Source organism: Rana temporaria, chromosome 7 (genome assembly GCF_905171775.1).
Source record: "Rana temporaria chromosome 7, aRanTem1.1, whole genome shotgun sequence".
Lineage (NCBI taxonomy): Eukaryota > Metazoa > Chordata > Amphibia > Anura > Ranidae > Rana > Rana temporaria.
The window spans coordinates 113,789,112-113,814,036 of NC_053495.1; the positions used below are offsets into that span (position 1 = coordinate 113,789,112).

The 24,925-nt window shown below is 41.5% G+C and overlaps 1 protein-coding gene across 4 annotated transcripts in view; it reads left to right on the top strand.

Moving 5' to 3' along the window:
- The window catches only part of GPSM2 (G protein signaling modulator 2), a 70,630-nt gene that overhangs the window by 32,273 nt on the left and 13,432 nt on the right, over positions 1-24,925 (top strand). For 3 of the 4 annotated variants that reach the window (XM_040359849.1, XM_040359852.1, XM_040359850.1), the window contains 8 exons: positions 7,463-7,684; positions 9,067-9,202; positions 14,358-14,500; positions 17,875-17,998; positions 18,133-18,248; positions 20,689-20,844; positions 23,780-23,888; positions 24,632-24,761. In XM_040359849.1, coding sequence (XP_040215783.1) covers positions 7,463-7,684; positions 9,067-9,202; positions 14,358-14,500; positions 17,875-17,998; positions 18,133-18,248; positions 20,689-20,844; positions 23,780-23,888; positions 24,632-24,761 — 1,136 coding nt within the window. Of the gene's footprint in view, positions 1-5,440; positions 5,760-7,462; positions 7,685-9,066; positions 9,203-14,357; positions 14,501-17,874; positions 17,999-18,132; positions 18,249-20,688; positions 20,845-23,779; positions 23,889-24,631; positions 24,762-24,925 lie in introns of those variants that run through there. The other variant, XM_040359851.1, reaches the window with a different exon arrangement.

The following is a 24,925-nucleotide window of genomic DNA, read 5'->3' on the forward strand; positions in this document are numbered from 1 at the left end:
ATAAATGTGACTGTCAGGGAAGGGGTTAACACTAGGGGGCGAGGAAGGGGTTAATGTGTGCCCTGCATAGTGTTTCTAACTGTGGGGGGAGGGGAGTGACTGGAGGAGGTGACCGATGGTTATCCCTATATACAAGGGACACACCATCGGTCTCCTCTCCCTGACAAGACGTGGATCTCTGTGTTTACATACAGAGATCCATGTCCCTGTGACTGCCGATCGCAGGTGCCTGGCGAACATTGTGGCCGCCAGGCACGCACATTGGCACCTGAGTGACGCGGCAGGCTTGCGCGCCCCCCAGGGGCGGGAGGCCGTATATAGACTGCCTCCCGCCAATTAAGATCCACATTGCGCCCGTAAAAAGTCGTTGGGCCCGCGGGAAGTGGTTAAGCTCTAAGAACACGAGCTGCTTTGGGGCAGATTACAAGCGCTTTTCTGCTTTTTACATTGGTGACCATTTGACCTGTGCAAAAATCGTGGTAAAAACGAGCGACTTTGAAATGCTCAGGTGTGAATTAAGCCTTAAAGGGGTTGTAAAGGTGTTGTGTTTTTTTTTTTTTTTTCTAAATGGGTTCCTTTTTAACCTAGTGCATTGTTGGTTCACTAACCTTTTCCTTCAATTTCCCTTCTAAAAAATGTTTTCTTTGTCTGAATTTCTCACTTCCTGTTCCTCCTCAGTAAGCTTACCCCATCATCTGAGCCGTTCTGGCCAGGGGTTAGTCAGTGTGCTCGTCCCCTCCCTTGGGACTACATCCCTGCGGGGAGACGCTGTGAACACACTGTACTTTATTGTTCTCCAAATAACATAAAAAAATAAGAAATGAATGCAGCTACCACATCTAAGGACTGTTAAGCTGCATTGTATTATATGTTTTTTTTTTGTTGTTGCCGGGTTTAGTTATCCTATAAGTACAGCCATTATAGTTGCACTTGTTAGAGCACTAAAATTGCTTATCAGCTGCTTTGTAAGATTGTATCTATAGTGTTACAAAGTAACAAAGTGTGATGAATGCTGTGGTACAGTGTGAGTGACCGAAAACTGCCTATTTTTGTATTAACACCTATAAACTTTGTATGCAAAGTGAAATGCAATTGTAACAATTCAGAGTGCTAGACTTGCCTTAAAAACTTTTATGATTTTCAGTGCTGTTTCTTTGTGACATGTTTGCCATTTGGTAATGAGCTCTAGATCAGGAATATCACTGTTATTTTATAGGCCGCATGCGGCCCTCTAGCTGCTTCTTTGCAGCACTCATCGGGTTTAGGATAATTGCAACCAATGTGCCTAAAGCCGTTCCCAGTTGATGGGTTGCACTTATCACTATGTGCATATTCGTTCTCCCCCGAACCCCCCCCCCCCCCCCTTTTTTTTTTTTTTTTTTTTTTTTTCTCCACTTTATCTGGGGGCAGCTATGGCTGTGCTGGACTTTAACATGTCTGCCTAATTTATACCCATTACATGGTGGATTGATGGGACTGGTTTACACAAAAATATACAATTCTTTTCTGCCCTGTTCTTAATGACCAAAATAATAAATGGCTAAAGCTCCTCTTTAAGGACAGTAACCTCAGTCTAACTTTGAGAATTTTACTCAAACCCTACACTACGGGGACAGTCTGTAATATTGATTTGGGCACTCACATTAGCACTTTGTTTGCTGCGTGTATTCAGCCGTAGGGTTTTATATAGGTCCAGTGCCGTAGTCCATCCCTATGGAACCTAGTCTCTGAAGGCCCATTTGGGATTATGCCCACAGTGACGGGCAGAAAATAGACCATATGTAGGGACCTGCAATTTTGTCAAAATTTCTCTTTTAGCCTAAACGCTCAATCTCCTAAAACTGACAGTCGGATGTAGTAGTGCCTCACATCTCTCACTGCAGATATACATAAGATGTGTAGGCACTGGAGTGCCCAGGCACCTTTATAAACCAAAAAGTGCAGTTTTATATTTTCAAGACTAAAGGTGTGTTGCTGTATAGGCACAATTGACAATTCTTGATGTTCCCTATAACCTACTCAACCTTCGTCTTTTACGTTCAGTTTTACATTATTGCAGTGATGGTCAACGAATGAAACTTCAGAAGCAAAATGGCAGCAGGCCATAAAGACCCAGTTTAGGAATATTTACTAACCTGACGGCTTACTCTAAATGGGAAACCTTCTTTTTTTTTTTTGGCAGATATTAACGATTGTAACTACCAGGAGGAAGGAGTCCTTACATTTAAAGAGCACCTGTCATTTCAGATCCATCATGGCAGAGCCTGTTAGCGGGCATCCACTCACCTGCTGCCACCACATCCCTCACCTTGGTGTATCACTTCCGCATCACCAGCCGTCCCACTAGTTAATAAGACTGTCGGTGAGTCAACAGCGGGTCAGAGAAGGAGCCTCTGCTGGACAGATGACAGTTGCTCTTTAAATTTTTTGATTTAAATCAAGTTGAATTAAATTGAGCCTTTTTACTAGTGATTTAAATCAAATCCACCCTGATTTGTTTTAAGTTGTAAACGGTATTTCTTGACAGCCTAGGCTGCATTATCTGGGGTCACAAATGCAAATAAAATTGCTAAAATAGATGGCTTGCTTTTAATTTAAACATGTGACTGGTCTGTTGGCAACTTGTTTGATAAAACTTGGTACTTTATGTACTCATTACAAAGAGCAGATTGTGCGTTACTCTTCACAATACTCATAGCCTTGAACATTAATATTAAATCCATTGCAGTGCTTTTAATGTCGTTTCTTCCATGTTCTCATTCACACTGCCTTTAAAAGATGTATTTTAGTGCACATACCTTACACCTGTCAAACTCTTATAAGGGGCCCAGTCAGATTATAGTGTTGTGGTACTACACTTTATTTACCACAATGTGCAGAAATGAATGTTGCATACATTGATGCAATTTCATTCTAAATTGCACCCCAACACACTTTGTCATTGCATGTGTTCTGCAGCATGGCAATTCACTGCCAAAAAATGCACAATTTTTGCAAATCGCACACTGGGGTGCCATGCAGAATGAATGGAATCGCATTGCAGAAGGACTCATAGAAGCAGTTATGTAAACACTTTACTTTAAACTGCTGCATTACAACTAAATAGAATAATTGTGGCAAGCAGCCGTGTTCGGGCTTCGCCTGATACTGAATGGTCATTACCTTGCATCCCTTGGTGCCCTTTTCCGAGTTTAAGGAGAGGAGCTGCAACATTGCCCAAAAATCATTCCCTCTGCAACCAATCCAAGAATAGAATATTCTGTCTTGTAGTATAACGTTTCTACAAACTAATCGGATAGTTTTCAGCATGTTAAGTCATGGTAGGTACGATTAACCTCATATAACAGACCACTGTTCTCAATGTAGATTGTGTACTGTTGAAAATGATCAGCTCCGCTCTTGGTGACTGGAAAGGCACAGTATTTATGTGTGGGACATATGCAAGGCCTCCAGTGATGATATACTGATTTCTGAATCTTCTTGGATTTCTGTAGCTGTTATTGAGTGGGCAGTATTCGAACAGGTCACTGGCTTTATAAAGTGGACGGTAACGTTAACTTGCTTAACACACACACAGCTGACTACAGTTTGGGAAACACTAAGGTTCGGATAACACTGTAAAATATACCGTCGTTTCTGATTCTAGAAAAACTGCCTACATCACCCATTTTCCGCCAAGGTTCCTTAGAGGTTGCTGGGGGTTCCTTGAGCTGTGGCCAATTGATTCCCCTAATCTGATGGTGCCTGCATAGTTCCGAGTCCAGCGCCACTTGTCAGAGCAAGCAGCGTGAGACTAATGATATTTTTAGCTGTCTGTGGCATTCTTTCCACTGAAAACAAATATGTAAAGAGCATTTTCTCATTTTTAACACTTGAATTAATCTTAGCCAAGATTCCCTGAGACTTTTTTATTTTTTTAGCGTTAACATGTTGACTAAGATAAGACGGAGAGCAGCACTCAGACAAAATGCTCAACAATATAAAAAAAATGTTGGCCTATAAAAACTGGTATAACCTATTCCTTGATTTGTGTATTTTCGCATAGTTAAAAGGGACATTAACCTTTTTTAGAAAACTGACTGGAAAAGCATGTATTTATCACACTGGTGTAATTCCAGTCTCATCAGGTCGATAAAAAGGAATTGAGCACGGAGAGTTGACTAGTTCACCATGTGGCATTCATTCTGTCTGAGCCAACTAGAGCTGAATATCTGCAAATGGCTTGTGACGTATTGCAGAAAAAGTTAACCACTTAAGGACGAAAGGTGTTTTTCAGATTTGGTGTTTACAAGACTAAAACATTTTTTTTTTTTTTTTTTTTTGCTAGAAAATTACTTCAAACCCCCAAACATTATATATATTTTTTTCTAACACCCTAGAGAATAAAATGGCGGTCATTGCAATACTTTTTGTCACACCGTATTTGTAAACATGCCTTGTAATAGAAAAAAGCATGACAGGTCCTCTTAAATATGAGATCTGGGGTCAAAAAGACCTTGGATCTCATATTTAGACTTGAATACAAAAAATATAAAAAAAAAAATGGAAATTTTGTCATTTAAAAAAAATGACAACAAAAAAATGTCTCTTTAAGACTCATGGGCGGGACTGACGTTTTGACATCACTTCCGCCCAGCAATGCTATGGGGATGGGTGGGGGCCATCTTGCCCTCACTCGCATCCCCACACAGCAGGCAGCAGGACCCGATCCACTCCGCCAATACCGACGGCTCCGGTAAGCGGCGGGAGGGGGGCCCCTCTCCCGCCACCGATAACGGTGATCTTGCGGCGAATCCGTCGCGGAGACCGCCGTTATCGTTTACAGGACCGCTCACACTAAAGATGGATATCTTGGTTGTGGCAGCAGCTGCTGCCGTTACCGAGATATACATCTTTAAAAACAGGACGTATATATACAGTGGGCGGTCGTTAAGTGGTTAAGATTTAGGCCTTGTGCACACTGGACGTTTTTACAGCAGCTGTTTTTGGCAGTAGACGTTTTTTTCTACAATCAATAAACTTTCCATGTTATCCTATGTGTCCATGCACACATAGGCTGTCACGGCAGTTTTGGGCAGTGGCGTTTTTTGAGCAGTAAAAAAAACCCCAAAACTAGTGGGTTCCGAGACGTTTTTCAGCTGTAAAAAACGCTCTAACGCTGATAAACGCTCAAAAACGTCACTCATCAGTGTTTTTAACAGTTTTTGATCCATTGGGGAAAAAAAACGCTAAAAAAGTTGAAAAATTCGCTGCAAAGCTACTGGCGTTTTTATAACTTTATTTTAACGTCCAGTGTGCATGAGGCCTTACAGGTCTGATCACAAAGCTGGCAGAAGTTATAAAAAAAAAAATAACTTTGTAATGATACAAGCTTGAGAAATGATCAAGCAAAAAACACATACTGATGTTAATTAATAGTGTCAGTTAACATGCGGTAACCAGAGCAGACAGCCTGGTAGGAGATTAGCTGAGATTACCCATGTTGTGTTTTTAATCTGAGCCCAGTTCCCAGTGGCAAAGCATATTTTTAAAATCATTCCTCCTTTTCCCAATTGTACACGCCATGAAATCCCCTGAGCAGCTTTTCACAGTTTCATTGTTTGGGATTTTCCCTGAAGACTTCCCTGCATAAAGAGGCATGGATTTTTCCACTGGATTTTTGATTTTTTCTGGCTTTAACCCCTCCAAGCAGATATCAAGAGCGCCGTGCTGAGAATGTCTGCCATGACGTTCTGCCTAGGTTGTAGAAAGTCCCCAAGGTATTAAATCCAATGTGTCTTCTTTGTGTTTTTTGTGTTCTTCAAATATATTCGCCCACATTTTGGTGTTGTATCAGATTCAATATGTTTCTAAATAAGGCAGTTACCTGTTTATTTTATGTTAAGTAGATCGCTTGGTTTTTTATACATCTCATTAAATATTCTTTAGTGTTTTTTGTTTTTATTCTGAAAAAAATCACACATTCATTTTTGTGTGTTATTAAGGCGTCTAGAGTTTTTAGTCTGTAGATTCCTTTTTTTGTTTTGTTTTGTTTCTTAGTAAATGTTTGTTTCCTATTCTAAACCTATAGATATGTTGGCTACGTCTATTACATGCCTCTTATCTGAAAGAAACAGTAGCTTGTTTTCTAGCAGCTGTTTGTAAAGATGAGCCCTCTACAGTATGACAGTGGGAAGTATGATTTAAAAATATCCCCGTATTTTATTTTAGCACACTTCTTATGCTGCGTACACACGATCGGAATTTTCGCTGAAAAAAGTCTGATGGACTTTTCATCGGAAATTTCGATCGTGTGTGGGCCCCATTGGACTGTTTTCCATCTGTGTTTAGAAATGGAACATGTTTTATTTTCCGATGTGGGGGGGGACAATAGGAAATTCCTATCGTCTGTGTGCAACTCCGACGGAGAAAAAAACCCATGCATGCTCAGAATCAAGTTGACACATTCTCGGAAGTATTGAAATTCATTTTTGTCGTAGTGTTTTACGTCACCACGTTTTGGACAGTTGGAATTTAGTCTGAAGCCTCGTACACACGACCGAGGAACTCGACGGGCGAAACACATCGTTTTCCTCGTTGAGTTCCTTGTTAGGCTGTTGAGGAACTCGACAAGGCAAGTTTCTCCATTCCTGTAGAGGAAATTGAGAACTTTTTTTGGCTCGTCGAGTTTCTCAACAGTTTCCTCAACAAAAATGTACACACGACCGGTTTCCTCGGCAAAAAAATATCTCCCAGCAAGTCTCTTGCTGGTTTTTGCCGAGAAACTCGGTCGTGTGTACGAGGCCTGACAGTGTGTATGCAAGACTGATGGAAGTCGGCTTCATCAGAATTTCAGAATTCCGACGGAAAATTCCATCGGAAATTTCGATCATGTGTACGGCTTTAGACGTTTTTGGGGCTCTGTCTTAAAAAAAAAAAAAGTTACCAGGATGAGTTTGTTTGTTTTTGTTTGTTTGTTTTTTTTTAAGTTGGAAAGGTATATGTCACACAAGGAGTTTTTCGGTAGGTAAAAGTGTGCAACTAGAGTTCTTTTTTTGGAATTTCTTGAGATTGCATATTGGGAGAATTGCAAACAAATATTGCAGGATTGCATTGGCTGTATTTGACATTGTATTGTGTGGGAATTGCTTGAGATGGGTTCCAAATAAAATGCACTGCATATATTGTATATGTGACCTTTACAAATACTCTGTTCTACTTTCTGAAATGTTGATTGGTTGGCATTGCTCCTGTTTAATAATTCATGCCCTGAGACCTTTGTAAGTGAAGATCCCTGCTGTTTCACAGCTGAAACATCATTAATCATTCAAATCCTTAGACAAATCCAGTATTACAGTTTTTTTAACCCATGCATGTGGGACCATGTTAGTGCATGGCAAATGGTCATCGTAGGTACTGATTTATTCTCCTGGAAAATGCCTTCTTTTCCTTGGTCTCATAAAAAACAATATTGTGTCTTAAGAATGGAGGCGTCCTGTCTGGAGCTGGCTTTGGAAGGGGAACGGTTGTGCAAGGCAGGAGACTGTCGGGCTGGAGTTTCGTTTTTTGAGGCGGCCGTGCAGGTGGGAACCGAAGACCTGAAAACATTGAGTGCCATATACAGTCAACTGGGGAATGCATATTTCTACCTGCATGAGTACAACAGAGCATTGGAATACCACCATCATGATCTAACACTAGCAAGGTAAATACGAAAAAGGAGTGAGATGGCAAATGTTGGGAGATAAAAGGGTGCAAAATTGTCTAAGGAATGCATGGCCTGCTTTCTAGGATTACTATTGGGTATCAGTGTTGGCTATACATGATGAAGCCTAACTACAAACTTGTATGTGAACAGTAATTGTAGACTTTACTACACAGGAGGAGAATAATAATGAATGCACTGTTAAAGAATCACACCTATATTTATGACAAAATGTGTTTTTTGGACGGTTACCTGCTCTTTTTAAAGTGCTGTTCATACTATTAGCGATTTGCAGCTCTAGCCACTTAATGTTGTTTGAAACTTGTCTTTCCTAAATGTACATTGGCTTCTTTTGGGTTAGAATTGCTTGCTTAGACCCCCAGTAGACTTCACTGGGGGCACCAGAATTTTCACGTTTTCTTGCCTAGCTTTCCATTGGCTTAAAATTGGCAAAAAGAAATATATCACAAGCCTGAAATGCATACAAATAAAAAGGTCTGAAAAATTCACTAAAGGCACTTCGCTCAAGTGTAAATGGGGCCTTGGGGGTTTGTTTACTAAAGGCAAGTCCATTTTGCGCTGCAAGTGCACTCGCTCTAGATCTGAGGGGGCATGCAAGGAAAATAAAAAAACAGCATTTTTGTTTGTACGTGATTGGTGATAGAAATCAGCAGAGCTTCCCCTCAGATCTAGAGTGACTGCACTTCCAAGTGCACTTGCAGTGCAAAGAGGATTTGCCTTTAGTAAATTAACCCCTTAGTGTGTTTAAAAAGACTCCCACCTCTCCCAGTGTTGGGATCAAAGCTAACACCATCTTACCTTGTCAGCCGGGTTGAGCTGAAATTACATACTCTGCCTTCCAGCAATTCCAGCGCTGTCCTGCTGTGATCCACCAGATGGTACCAACGGCACACCATTATTATTATTATTATTATTTAGCTTGTTGAAGTCTTCAAGAGGCCGGCTGTCCTAACACTTTTAGAATCGGTTCACACAGCAGCGGTACGACTTTGGGGGCGACTCTGCAAGTCGTCCTGAGGACGACTTCAGAGGCGATTTGCAAAACGACTTCTGTATAGAAGTCAATGCAGGTTGCCCCGAGCCGCCCCAAAGTCGTACAGGAACCTTTTTCTATGTTGGAGCGACTTGCGTCGCTCCTATTAGAACGGTTCCATTGCATTCAATGAGATGCGACTCAGCCGCCTGACGTGTCGCCCCTGTGTGAACCGGGTCTTAAGGTGTTATATATCTACAAAAAAATTAATTGCAGAAGCTATACATTGTTTCTCTTTGCTTGTAGAGCTTATAATTATAAAAGAAAATTTGAGTGTTCTGTAAATGTATTGTTTTAAATTGCATATTAATTTTTTTATATCTTGCAGAACAATTGGTGATAGACTTGGGGAAGCCAAAGCCAGTGGAAACCTTGGAAACACTTTGAAAGTCTTGGGTAATTTTGATGAAGCAATTTTATGCTGTGAGAGGCACTTGGACATTTCCAGAGAGTTGTTTGATAAGGTATATTATATGATGTGATAGAATTTTTTGCTGTAGCATTTTCATTGCCTTCCTTCTGAATATGTGGCTGGGCTTATCTCACATTTCATGTTTGCTTAGGTGCATCCTTCTGACCATGGCCCTCATTTTCTATTTATGATGTAGATCAGCTTGCAGAGCATCTACATGCATTCCCAGATACAAAGCAGCTTGTTGTATCTGGAGTTGTTAGAAGACAAATATAAAATGGGATATCTGTGGAAATATTAGAGGAGGACATTGTACAGTAATGGATTAGTACCAGTGTGGGTTTATATTAAAGTGTTATTACTTTAAAGCGGAAGTTCACCCAAAATGTGTCGCATTTGGCACCTTTCAGGGGGGAGGGGGTGCAGATACCTGTATAAAACAGGTATTTGCACCACTTCCAGGTATAGACTCCCACGGGAGTCCCGACCCTTCGCGTCAATCCCCCCCCCCCCCTCCACTGTGTTCTGAGAAACATACAGCTGCCAGAATACAGCAGGGACCAATGAGGACGGCGCAGCGCAACTCGCGCATGTGCAGTAGGGAACCGGGCAGTGAAGCTGCAGCGCTTCACTTCCCGATTCCCTCACCGAGGATGGCGGCGGGGGAAGCCGAGGGCCAAGTGGTAGCTTGGCTTCGGCTGCCGACTACGCGGGTGACCCGGACAGGTAAGTGTCCATTTTTTTTTTAAAAGTCAGCAGTTGCAGTATTTGTAGCTGCTGGCTTTTTAAAAATTCCATAGAACCTCCGCTTTAACTTTGCCTTTAAAGGGGTTGTAAATAGGTTCCTTTTAAGCTAGTGCATTGTTGGTTCACTTACCTTTTTTTTTCAATTTCCCTTCTAAATAATTTTTTTCTTTGTCTGAATTTCTCACTTCCTGTTTCTCATCAGTAAGCTTGTCCCCATCATCCAAGCCTTTCTGGCCGGGGGTTAGTCAACCAGAACAGCTTACTAAGGAGGAACAGGAAGTGAGAAATTTAGACAAAGGGGAAAAAAAACATTTAGAAAATAAATCAAAGGAAAAGGTAAGTGAACCAACAATGCACTAGCTTAACCGCTTAAGGACCACCGCATGGCTATTTACATCGGCAGGATGGCGCGTACAGGTACGTCTTCTTTAAGATGGCTGCTGGGTGCCCGATCGTGGGTCCCGTGATCGTCTCACGGAGAGATAGAGCGGGGATATGCTAATGTAAACAAGCATCTCCCCGCTCTGCCTAGTGAAAATGACACTGATCTCCACTCCGTGTAATCGGAGCAGAGATCGGTGTCATGTCACTCATAGCCCATCCCCCCTACAGTAGTAATAATCACTCACCAGGTCACACTTAACCCCTACAGCGCCACCTAGTGGTAAACCCCTTCACTGCTAGTGTAATTTTTACAGTAACCAATGCATTTTTATAGCACTGATCGCTGTAAAAATTACAATGGTCCCAAAATGGTGTCAAAAGTGTCCACCATAATGTCGCAGTCACGATAAAAATTTGTAGAAGAATATGTATCGGCCTAAACTGAGGAAAAAATATTTGTTGTATATATCTTTTGGGGATATTTACTATAGCAAAAAGTAAAAAATATAGAATTTTTTTTTTTTTTTTTTTTTTTCAGAATTGTCGCTCTATTTTTGTTTATAGCGCAAAAAAATAAAAACCGATAGGGTGATCAAATACCACCAAAAGAAAGCTCTATTTGTGGGGGGGAAAAAAAGGACGCCAATTTTGTTTGGGAGCCACGTCGCACTACCACGCAATTGTCAGTTAAAGCGACGCAGTGCCGAATCGCAAAAAGTGGCCTGGTCTTTGACCAGAGAAATGGTCTGGGGCTGAAGTAGTTAAAGGAACCTATTTAGAACCTTTACAAACCCTTTAAAGTAAGCTGATAAGTCTTACATGTGGGTACTTTGCAAATCATCTAAACCAGCTTTGTGTAAAATAGAGATGTCACTTCCACATGTGCTGTCACTGTGCATTCATGGCATGATGCCTGTACCGTAATCGCTAAGGCCTCGTACAGACGAGCGGATATCCGATGAAAACGGTCCGCCGGACCGTTTCCATCGGATATGTCCGCTGGCGGATTTTGATCTGATGGCTGTACACACCATCAGATCAAAATCCCAGCGGAAAACATCTGCGGTGACGTGGCCGCACCATCGCGGCGACGTACGCGACCCTGGAAGGTAAATACTTCGACGCATGCGAGGGATGGGGATCGGGCGGACTTATCCGGTAAGTCTGTACAGACGACCGCATAAGTCCGAGGGACTGGATTCCAGCGGATAGATTTCTTAGCATGCTAAGAAATTTTTTCCGCTGGAAATCCGTCGGTTGGATTTTTATCCGCTGGGAAATGTCCGCTCGGGCCTACACACGACCGGATCTGTCCGCTGGAACTGATCCACGGATAAATCCCAGCAGACAGATCCGGTCGTGTGTACGGGGCCTAAGAGTAGCATGCCATGATGGTTGCTTCCATGCGTGTGAAGCAGTGACAACTCTGCGCTGGAGAGCTTATATTCACAGGTAAGTCTGTCATAGTGTGCTAATATGCGGTGCATACTAGCACATTATAGCATAAACCACATGAGACCCGTATAAAAAATGTATACAGCTTTAGGAACATTCTAAGTAATCTCAATGGTATATGATGCTTCAAAAACATACAGAATAGTTCAAATTGTAAACTTATTGCATCTTTGTGACCGTCATTCTGCCTCTCTCAGGAACAATGTGGCTGGCGGACATCGGGCACCGGACGCTCTGATTGGCTCTCCCTCTGTCCAATCATCGCACAATCGCGCCTCCGGTGGCGCACATTCGCCCCCCAGTGGCTATTGCATGAAATGACGTACAGGTGCATCATTTCGTGCAATCGAGTCGACCTGCCGCAGTATATACACGTTAATGCAATACTTGCATACTTGCACAGTATAAATGCACATGGTTTCTGTCTCATTAGGATATAGAGGCTAGCTATCCACTGGATCAGTGTAAAGCTTGCCAATTCTATTGTAGTCTGTTATGTTTTTAGCTAGAAATTTGTGAATTTTCGGGAGTGTAGTTACACATTTCAGTTCAAATTATTATTTAATCATTACATTTGTCTCTGACCCATATAATGTGGACTTTAAGATTGATGAGGATACAACTTTATTTAATAAAGAGAATGTTGAAAAGGCTACCTGTAATTATTTTTTTTTTTCCTGGACCCTTCTGAGGTTTTAGATTTATAAAGCTTTGCTAAGCTATAAATTGTGGCTTACCAATACTTCGATGTGGTGGCTACATTCGTGTTTTATTAAAAATAAAATCAGAAAAACTCAGTAACATTTTAGTCTCATCTGACCATATGGCCTCAGAATGGTCAAATGAGACTAAAATTGTATTATTTGGCCTCCACACCAAACAGTATGTCTGGTGGAAATCCAATACAGCTCACCATCCAAATAACACAATTTTTACGGTAAAGCATAGAGATGTTTCTCTGCAACAGGGACTGGAGCACTTGTCAGGATAGAAGAATGGATGGGGAACAATACTGTTGAATTCTTGAGGAAAATCTGCTGCCCTCTGCCAGAAAGTTGTCAATGGGAAGAAGGTTTACCTTCCAACATGGCAATGACCCAAAAAACACAGCAAAAATGACCACACAGTGGTTAACCACTTAACCCCCAGACCTTATTGCTGGTCAAAGACCTCTGCGGTTCTTAGTTTTTGCGCTATAAATAAATATAGATCGACAATTTTGAAAAAAAAATATATTTTTTGCTATAATAAATAACCCCCAAAAATACATAAAAAAAACATTTTTTTTCCCCTCAGTTTAGGCCAATACGTATTCTTCTACATATTTTTCGTAAAAAAAAATCACAATAAGCATTTATTGATTGGTTTGCGCAAAAGTTATAGCGTTTACAAAATAGGGGGTATAACTGCGGCTGGTCGGCAAGCAGTTAAAGGAGAAAAGGGTCATGGCCTAGTCAGAGCCCAGACTTAAAGAGGTTGTAAAGGCAGAATGTTTTATCCTTGATGCATTCTATGCATGAAGATAAAAAGCCTTCTGTGTGCAGCAGCCCCCATAACGCTTACCTAAGGTCCCTCTCTGTCCAGCGATGTCCACGAGTGTCTCAGCCGCCAGATTCTCCTTCCTGATTGGCTGAGACACGGCAATGGTGCCATTGGCTCCCGTTGATGTCAGTCAGCTAGCTAATCGAGAAAGAGGGAGCTGGGTTGGGGCTCCGTGTCTGAATGGACACGGGGAGCAAATTGCTCGCTGTGGGGCACTGAACAGGAGGGATGGGCCAGGAGCACCAAAGGACCTAAGAAGAGGAGGATCTGGGCTGCTCTGTGCAAATTCACTGCAACAGAGCAGGTAAGTATAACATGTTTGTAAAGTTTCTGTCTTCATTTCAGGTTGCAAAGCAACAACAATGTGATTATTTTAAAGGAGGTTGCTTCTTTACTATAACCACTGGAAATCTCAAGATACAGTTATTGCAGTGGGTACACTAACTAACTTAAAGTGGAAGTTTCACCCACATGTGAAACTTCCACTTTTCTGATTCCAACACACACACCCCCCCCCTTCGAGTGCCACATTTGGCACTTTTCGGTGGTAACTATTATTTAACATGTAACCTGTGCCCACTTCCGGGAGACCAGGCCGCGGCAAATTACATCAGCATCTCCTCCTCCCTCTCCCTCCCTTCTACCGGGCCAGTGAGAGGGCGCAGTAGGGACCCGGCCATGAAGCCGAAATGCTACACCTCCGGGTTCCCTCATCCGCAATGGCAGCAGCAGCCCCTGACCAGTCGCTGTAGACATCGGCTGCAGTGCCGACATTGCTGGACTCTAGGACAGGTAAGTGTCCTAATGTTAAAATTCAGCAGCTGCAGTATGTGTAGCTGATGACTTAATTTTTAAAGGGGCGGAACTCCGATTTATGCAGACTTGCAGTATTTCCTAGATTGCAATAGCCATTCAGTCAATTAATTCACTTGTTGCTTTGTTTTAATGCACTCAAGCATTGATGTTTTAAAAGTTTGTTTTACATTATGGTCAATATCAAAGGGTTCGTAAATTTATTTTTTTCTTCTGAACTTGTTTAATGCTGATCTGTCCTGATTATTATTTTCTTACCCAAACAGGTTGGGGAAGCTAGAGCACTTTACAACCTGGGAAACGTGTACCACTCGAAGGGAAAAAGCTTGGCATGCATTGGGACACGTGATCCTGGAGAGTTTCCAGAGGAGGTGAAAATGGCTCTACAGAAGGCTGTGGATTTTTATGAGTAAGTAGGCGGGAAATGTTTTGTGCTTTTGAGGATAGCGGACCTAATAATCTAAATGAGCTCCATGGTTAATTTGTAAAGCAGAACTACGGCCTCCCTTCTAAAAGGAAAACCTTCTGCATCTGCACTTAGTTTTCTTAGTCCAGCTGTAAAGTCTGACAAATATCTGTTGAACCTGCCAGTGATGTCCACCTAATGCAGCTTCCTGTGATGGTGTGGCAACAATGCTGCTCTTTTCCTGTTTTCAGAGAAGTTGTGACTCCCATTTAGGCTGGGTCTGCTTGCACTACACTGAAATAGTTATTGGTGATCCGCATGGTCACCTGTAGCTTGCCAGTAAGCAACCTGCCACACCTAGTCCAGCATGCTGTTTTCTGGATTGGCAGAACTGCCTCTGTTGCTGAAACTCTCCCACTGTGAGCTGCAGTGTCTGGGAGAGGAGTGTATAAGGCAAACATTTAGTATTTGGCTCATTTAAATGGAAGAATAATGCTGTGTACACACGATCATTTTTTGGGTTGTAAAAAACAAAATTTTTTAAAAATGTCATTTAAAACGATCGTGTGTGGGCTTCAGAGCATTTTTCGGGTTCTGAAAAACGAAAAAAAAAAAAAAATATTTGAACATTTTTTTTTTACAACGTTTTAAACAATGTCGTTTTTCCGGTTGTAAAAAATGGTCGCGTGTGGGCTTTAACGACGTGAAAAAAACGCACATGCTCAGAAGCAAGTTATGAGACGGGAGCGCTCTTTCTGGTAAAACTACCGTTCATAATGGAGTAAGCACATTCATCACGCTGTAACAGACAGGAAAGCGCAAATTGTCTTTTACTAACACAAAATCAGCTAAAGCAGCCCAAAGGTGGGGCCATCCGAATGGAACTTCCCCTTTATAGTGCCGTCGTACGTGTTATACGTCACCGCGCTTTGCTAGAGCATTTTTTTTCTCACTATCGTGTGTAGGCAAGGCCGTTTTAATGATGAAGTTGAAAAAAAAAAACGTTTTTTTTCCTAGAGGGTGAAAAACGTCCCGAAAAATGATCGTGTGTACGCGGCATAAGAGTGTGGGTTTTTTTCTTTGCTTTTTTTATGTTTGTGTATTATATACAGTCTTGTCAAAGTACACCCCATTAATTTGACTTTAACATATTTAAACTATCAAATGCAAGATCTTCATGCAAACCGTGCCTACAGATAAAGGTGATTTACTTTAACAAATGACACACAAAGTTAGCATGGCGTATTTGTTCTTAAAGCGGAGTTCTGTTGAAAAATGGTACAAATACTGCACCTGCTGACTTTTAATATATGGACACTTACCTGTCCTGGTCGCCCACGATGTTGGCACCCGAAGCTGGTCTGTTCCTTGGCACATTTTCCTTGTGTTTTTTATTCAAGTATATCACCTTTTATCTGTAGACGGTCCCAATTTTTATGGGGTGCACTTTCTTTTTCCCATGAATGTAATAACTGGATTTGTTACTTATTAAAGTGGAGTTCCACCCATAAATATAACATTACATCAGTAGTTTTAAAAAAATGTCATTAGTCCTTTAAGAAAATAATTTTTTTTTTAGATGCCTTCAAAGTGTTGTTGCTAGGCAGAATAGTTCATCTTCCCTCTTCCTGCACCTAGGTGCTTAAGCTTCCTAACCTACACCGCACAGACTCCTGGGAATGTAGTGGGTGTAACTTTCCAGGAGTCTGTGCACTCCCCAGTCTCGAAGAATCATGTGACTTGGACAGTACAGGTGCTGAAACCTGATCTGAAACCTATTACACTGCTTGTGCAGCACTGAGCATGTGCGAGATCTGCAAGGCTGAAATCCAGGAAGTCATACAGTCTGGCTTCATGATGCCCACACTTAAGATGGCCCCAGTCAATTTCTATTTTATAAAGTGTCTAAATGCTGTAACAACCTAACAAAACGGACCTTAGTTTACAGACTAACTTTACTAGAATACATTAAGCTTGTGTATTACAGGGGTATTTATATTTAAAAAGTGAAATTGTGGCCGGAACTCCGCTTTAAGACTGTAGGACAGGAGCCTTTTAGTTGTACATCAGAAAGTGGTCTGTGTACAATAACCTTTTTAAGCAGCATATTTTACATAAATACACACCAACACAGGAGGTTTAGATGGAGGCGCTCACATGGCTTTTATTTATCAAGTTAAATCCATATTTGATAATACATATTTTAAAAAATCTAGCACATTCACCTGCTTGGCATAGTAGCCACACAAATTCAGTTGTGAGGGTTGTAACAGGAGTGACTTTAGGGGCACAGGGTGAATGAGAACCCCACTATGGTCTGTGCTAGTCACATTTAATGCGGTCAGATATTGTGTATATATATATATATATATTGTGTGTTGGCTGATGTATACTAGTAAGCTTGCTGTGATGAAAGGGGTGGGGTGTGATTGCATTCCATTGTCTATTGTGGTAATTAAGTCTGCTATGTGGATTGGAGCTTGGTAGACGGTCTGAATACCTATTATGGGATGTTAAAGTGTCTTGCTGTGAGGAAAGGGGGGGAATCACTCCAGCAAACCCCCCTCCCCTGCTAAGACTGTTTACTGAAGGAGAAGTTTGAACACACCTGACCTGTATCACCATTGTCATTGGACAATTTAACCCACCCTGTTTCCCAAGGGTGGGAGGGATGTATTTTGAAGAGAAATGTATTACCATGTGCAGATAATAAAGATTGATTCCCTGTTTTGAACCTCAACCAGAGCTGTGTGTCTCGTTTATTGAGGGAATTCTTATGGAATCGATTGGGTCTGCCTGTTGGTTGGAGTGTCGATAAGCTGTCTTGGATGGGATGGAAGGTCGTAAACGGTGGTGACCGTTACAAGGGTGTTCTATGATTCAACAATATGCATTTGTAGAGTTGCGTTCTCAGTCACTAAGGATATTGACATTGCGATTTTTCACACGATTCTGCTGAATGGGCTGCCATCTGCGCATTTGTCGCTTGAAAAAGAAACTCCTTTTACGGGTAACAAACCTTTCCCAATCATTGTAGCAGAGTCGCATCACTTTTGGGGTGTCATTGAAGGATACCAGCACTCAAGTGATGTAGCGCATTGTGCTGCGATTGCCACAAAATTTGGGATTGCGGGCAGAATTGCAGCAATTTTGCCCATTCTCCCAAATCGAGATGTGAATGGGGCCTACCTACGTTTTCTAAACCTCAAATAATTGACTGTGTAAATGGGTTAAAATATCCAATCAATGAATGCATTTGTAGATGTTATCTGTGACTGCATATAGCTGAAGAAAATAATTGATGCATTTTATTTATATCGCATTTTGTATACATTTGTGCTTGCAAAAATATAATGTTTTCTCCTCTTCACAAACAGAGCAAATTTATTCATTGTAACGGAATTAGGAGACAGAGCAGCGCAGGGACGGGCATATGGCAACCTTGGGAACACACACTATCTGCTAGGAAATTTCCAAAATGCTGTCGTATCCCATGAGCAGGTATAGTACATTTCTGTTCAGGTTCTTTCTTTTTCATTTTACAGTATTTTTGTCGGCATGTTTGTTTATTGAACATATATTCTTGTGATTTTTAAATGTTAGTGCTTGAGGTAATAAAATGTTTTCCCTTACAGCGACTTCTTATTGCTAAGGAATTTGGTGACCGGTCTGCCGAAAGAAGAGCTTACAGCAATCTTGGAAATGCATTTATCTTCCTTGGTGAATTTGAAATGGCAGCGGAGTACTACAAGTAGGAAATGCCTCTTTACCATATATATCTTTCAACCCCCTCCCCACTTTAAAGCGGTGGTTCCCCCTTAAAAACAACTTTTTTTTATTCCACTGCCCCCCCACATTACAATCGAATTAAGGCTCTTATTTTTTTTTTTGCTGCTGTACATACCTTGATACAGCATATTCACCCGTGCATCCGGGTTGCGAGTCCCGCGGGAGTGGGCGTTCCTCACATGCTGTTGATTGACGTTTTGGCCAAAAACGAGCTCTCCCCCCGTCGCGTAAGCCGCGTCACGATTGGCGAAAGGAGCCGAACGGCGATGCGCATGCGCAGTATAGCGCCGACTCGCCGTTCGGCTCCTTTCGACCAACCGTGACGCGGCTTACGCGACAGGGGGAGAGCTCGTTTTTGGCCAAAACGTCAATCAACAGCATGTGAGGAACGCCCACTCCCGCGGGACTCTCAACCCGGATGCACGGGTGAATATGCTGTATCAAGGTATGTACAGCAGCAAAAAAAAAAAATAAGAGCCTTAATTCGATTGTAATGTGGGGGGGCAGTGGAATAAAAAAAAGTTGTTTTTAAGGGGGAACCACCGCTTTAATTTATATACTTTCGTTAAAGCTCTTCACACCTGAGTGTTTGCAATCGTGGGCAGAATCGCTGTAATTCTGCCTGCGATCCCAAAGCGCTCTGTATAACTGACAAATTGCAACACACTTGTTCAGGTGGCATTCATTTTTAACCACTTAAGACCCGGACCATTATGCAGGTTAAGGACCTTGCCCCTTTTTGCGATTCGGCACTGCGTCGCTTTAAGTGACAATTGCGCGGTTGTGCGACGTGGCTCCCAAACAAAATTGTCGTCTCACTGGCCCGTTTTTTTTTTTCTCCCCACAAATAGAGTTTTCTTCTGGTGGTATTTGATCACCTCTGCGGTTTTTTTATTTTTGCGCTATAAACAAAAATAGAGCGACAATTTTGAAAAAAATTCAATATTTTTTTACTTTTTGCTATAATAAATATCTCCCAAAAAAAAAAAAAAAAAATATATATATATATATATATATATATCCTCGGTTTAGGCCGATACGTATTCTTTTACCTATTTTTGGTAAAAAAAAATATCGCAATAAACGTTTATCGATTTTGGTTTGCGCAAAATTTATAGCGTTTACAAAATAGGGGATAGTTTTTATTGCATTTTTATTAATAATAATTTTTATTTTTATTTTTTTACTACTACTAATGGCGGCGATCAGCGTTTTTTTTTCTTTTTTTTTTTCTTTTCTTTGTGACTGCGACATTATGGCGGACACATCGGACAATTTTGACACATTTTTGGGACCATTGTCATATTCACAGCAAAAAGTACTATAAAAATGCATTGTTTACTGTGAAAATGACAATTGCAGTTTAGGAGTTAAGCACTAGGGGGCGCTGAAGGGGTTAAGTGTGACCTCATATGTGTTTCTAAATGTAGGGGGACGGGGCTGGACGTGTGATGTCATTGATTGTCTTTCCCTATATCAGGGAACAGATGATCAATGACACTGCCACTGTGAAGAACGGGGAAGATGTGTTTACACACACCTCTCCCCGTTCTTCAGCTCCGATGACCGATCGCGGGACACCGGCGACGATCGGGTCCCGCAGGCACGGTCACGGAGCTTCGGACCGGGTCGCATGCGCGCGCTGGCGACCCCACGGCTGGGCTTAAAGAGACACGTACAGGTACGTGATTGTGCCCAGCCATGCCATTCTGCCGACGCATATCGGCGTGAAGGGGTCCTTAAGTGGTTAATGGCACCAAAAAAATTGCTCTGCAATCGTGGCAATCTGCATTGTGCAGAGCTTGTCGCTCAAAAAGGGCAGGAGCTGCAAACCCTGCAAATGAAAAGCATAATGGGCTAGTGTGCATCGCATACTAGCCCATTATGTGTCACTTGCCTGCAAACGAAGCCCACGCCGTCCCCTGTAAACGCCGCATCCATTTTCTCCCCTCTTCATTCTGGGGCTGCGGACTCCGGCTCCGTGATTGGCTGGAGCCACATTGCGTCACTCCTGCGCATGCGAGTGGGAGCCGTCAATAACGGCACACGCTAGGGAAGAAACGGCACGGAGGTCCGTTTCTTCCCAGCGCGTGCGCCTATTACATCATCGGCGCACTACAGGTGAAATATCTCCTAAACGGTGCACATTTAGGAGATATTTCCACTGCCTATAGGCAAGCCTTATTCTATGTTATTTTTCATGTGTCATTCTCTTCTTGGAAACATGCTGCACAATAGATCTTCAATTTTAGAAGCTATAGTCATTGATTTCCTTGTAAAGTGAGGGCTTTATAGCCATATTAAAGATGTAGGTAGATCAGTTGTGTGTTGGCAGAGCAGTAATAACTTAATGCAGTTTTTCTGAGCTGTACTGATCTCATGAGTCTGCATTGTTTCTGCAGGCGCACATTGCAGCTGGCCCGTCAGCTGAAGGACAGGGCTGTGGAAGCCCAGAGCTGTTACAGCCTGGGCAATACATACACCTTACTTCAAGACTTCGAGAAGGCTATTGATTATCATCTGAAACATCTGGTCATTGCTAAGGAACTAAGTGACAGGTGAGCATTACAATTACGTATGTGACATTGTATCTCTTCCGCTTTAAATGTCATCGGTTCATGCCTTAGTCAGAGGGATTCACAGTAAGCCGCAGGGAGCAGCTATGTGTGGGTGTCCCCCCATGTAACAAGCCATCTTCAGAAGAACCTATTAGTATTTGTCTCTTATTATGTGCAGTAAAAGATATCTTTACATTGCATGTGTTGACATGTACTTGTTTGACTGTCACCTGTGTGAGGGAGTGGGACAAACAGAAGCTTCTTGTAAAGGGTTTATTGAGGAGCACAGGAGTGGTTATCTTTAGGTGTTTCTGTGATGGCCTTCACCAGCACTCAAGTGAGTCACAGGTTCAAAAACACTTTAGTAATGGATGGTGCTTTACCTTTTAGGTGGCTTTGTGACAAATGCAAATAAAACTTTTAATTAACAGCCAAATGGTTTGGTAAGGCGAGACCCACCCTTACCAGAAATGGTATTAAAGTGAATTCCAACTCTGACCCCTAACAGTACCGATCAATTCCACCTATATATCCGAATGGATAAAAAAGAATGGAAAGGCTACCATTACAGTAATACCATAAAGTTGTGTGTGTGTGTACATAAATACATACATACATACATACATATATACATACACACACTGATATAGATATATATATATATATATATATATATATATATATATATATATATATATATATATATATATATATATATATATATATATATATATATATATATATATATATATATACACACACACACACTGATTGATATATATATATATATAAATATACACACACATATACATATATATGTGTGTGTGTGTGTGTGTGTGTGTATATATATATATATATATATATATATATATATATATATATATATATATATATATATATATATAATGTGTGTGTGTATATGTGTATATATACACACACACACACTGATGTGTGTGTGTGTGTATGTATGTATGTATAATATATATATAATATGTGTGTTGTGCTTATAAGAATTGGATTTCTTGGCCACTTTCAGAGAATATGAATGATGACACAAATTTTTCTTTTACTCATGTTTAGTGTTGGCTGAGGCCCAGAGGCGATTCAGTTTGCATGTGTTGCGCTATATAAGTTTCTCACTCAGGCCATATATTATCAATCAACTGTGTTTACTCTTTTTAAAGTCACACTCCCTGCTGACTTAGGGCTCTTTCACACGTCCGTTCAGTTTTTCAGATCCGTTTTTTTTTCATCAGTTGATCCGTTTTTCCATCAGTTTTTCGTCAGTTTTTCGTCAGTTTTTCGTCAGTTTTTCATCAGTTTTTCATCAGCTTTTGCATCAGTTTTTGCATCAGTTTTTCCATCCGTTTTTTTTTTGGGGCTTTTTACATAGAAAAACGGATGTTAGCGGAACGGATCATCCGTTAACGTCCGTTTTTCGTCCGTTCCGTTTTTTAGACGGAAGAAAAATAGGGTTTTCTTCCGTCCAAAAAAATGGAACTGAACGCAGACGGATGCTAACGGATGTTAGCGGATGCTCATCCGCTAACGGACGCTAGCCCATAGGGAAGCATTGCGGTCCGTTAACGGACGTCCAAAAAACGGACGAACGGAACGGACGTGTGAAAGAGCCCTTATGATTTTAAAAAGAGTAAACACAGTTTAATGATAATAAATGACTTCAGCCAAACACTAACCATGAGCGAAAGAAAAGTTTTTGTGTTTATCATTCGTATTTTTTTAGTAAAATGGCCAAGAAATCGTAAATCCTGCCAGGGTATGTAAACTTATGATCACAACTGTATGTATATATGTTGTATAATAGTCGACCGATTTTTATTGAGGGCAATATTCCCATTTTTCAAATCTGTATTGGTCAGACCACCTCCCCCCTGTCCCCGCGTGACACTCGCTGCAGTCTCTGCCAGCAGTGTGGTGGGCAGCAGAGAGAGGACATCTCTCACTGCTGTTCTACCCCTATAGCAGGGCTGCAAAGGCTGCTCTTGACAGCTGCAGCCGCGGGCGAGCAGAGAGATAGTTGCGCCATCTTTTGCACGCCCGCATGTGGAAGCTTACCCGCTCAGACGCAGAAGGCTGCCAGAAGTAGTGACAAGCGGCATATGGGTGACAGTGATGTACAGAATATTGGCACCGGATATCGGCTATCGACCTAAAAGGCGGCTGAACAATTGGTATTGGCCCTAAAAAAGGTCGACCCCCCCCCCCCCCAATAAATATTAAATAGATCTCTCTCCTCTCCTCTCTCCTCTCTCTCGATGAGGTGGAAATCAAGTAGTTGGGTCTATTGAGCTGCAATGTAATACTTCCTTTAAATCAGGGGCACCCAACCTGTCTAAGTCCTGGAGGGTATATAATGTGCGTCAAGCTACTCCACCACCTCTGAAACCCCAAATGGGGTGTTTCAGTTTGTTTGAGCAACATAAGATTTAGCCTAAAGCTCATCTCTGGGATTACATTACCCCCCCTCCCCCTTTTACACCACCCTCTTACTGAATTTAAAAGGGGGGCACCTATTTAAATGTTAATTTCACTTGCCTTAAGCCATGGTCATGTGGTCATTGGCACCACGTATTTCTCCTCTTCTGTTTACATCTGGCAAGCCTTTTTGGGTGTCAACATCGCAGCCTGTCTGACATGAACACTTTTGTATTGGTGACATACACACAAAAATTCCCCCCCCCCCCCCACCCTGCACCTGATGTGGTTAAGCTTCACTTAGAAAATGTAATTGGGTATTCCTTACAAAGGAAGATTAATGCAACTGTACTTGCAAAGTGCAGTCTGCCTTTAGTAATTTAACTCCACTGTGTCCAAAGCTGGTCAAATGCAGCCACGAAATTTCCTTTTAATATTACCAGATATGTTTTGTAAAATGTAGAAATGGTTGTTGCAAAATTGTATGTTTGTTTTGCAGAGTGGGAGAAGGGCGGGCTTGCTGGAGCCTGGGGAATGCTTACACTGCCTTAGGTAACCATGACCAAGCTGTGCACTTTGCAGAGAGGCATCTGGAAATATCAAGAGAGGTAAAATAATTTTTTTTTTTTTAAAGCCTACTGTACCAACAACTATGTAGCACAAGGGCTACATTTTGGTAGGCCCTAACATTACATTTTGTAAAGCTAAGGGCCTGTGTTGGATCTTTATAAAGGAGGTTTGCGATCTTGTACAAGACTATAGATATGCAAACCCTGATTGCAACAGGTTAAGTTTATTATTATTATTATTTTTATTATTATTAGAAAATGCTTATAAACGCGGTCTTACCCATGGGCCTCGATGCGTATGACTATAATGAGCAGGGAGATTCAGATCTTCTTAATCTAGCTCCCGTACTGGCCAGGTCAGATTAGGTCAGCTACAGGTCAAATAAACCTGCCCTTGAATTTTGAATAATCTGAGACGCATGTCAAACTAATGCCATCAGCACAAACCCAAAGCCTATTGACCTGGGCCCTAAACAAAATTGGTATTGAAATTGTGCAGTCTGTTTATAATGTATATGGCCATGGGTTACATGTCTGGATATGGGCCAAATATCAAACCGCTTTTGTGCAAAGTCCCATGTTTTAAATATTGGGATTTAAGCTTGCAGCATTGGGGATATGCAAACAACTGATCTTCATTGTATGCTGTGACTATGCTTGGTCTGACCTAAAGTGGAGACCCACTTTTTATCACATTTCATATTATTTTGCCTGCCATTTGGTATGTTAGTGCCTACAACACATTGTATAATGTTTTTACTATATCATTTTTTTTCCAACAGTTAGGAGATCGAAACGGGGAACTGACAGCCCAGCTGAACCTGTCTGACCTACAGATGGTACTGGGGCTTAGCTACAGCACGAATACTTCAGTATTGTCTGAAGTGCAGGATGTGGACACCAGTTCCCTTGGTAAGAACACATTGAGGTTGATTTACAAAAGGATTTGAGAATCTCCACACATTAAATTGCGTAAATATTAATTTCCTTCGTCGTGTATTGATGAAATTAGTACATTTCTCCATTGTCTATTAACCACTTAAGACCTGGACCATTATGCAGGTAAAGGACCTGGC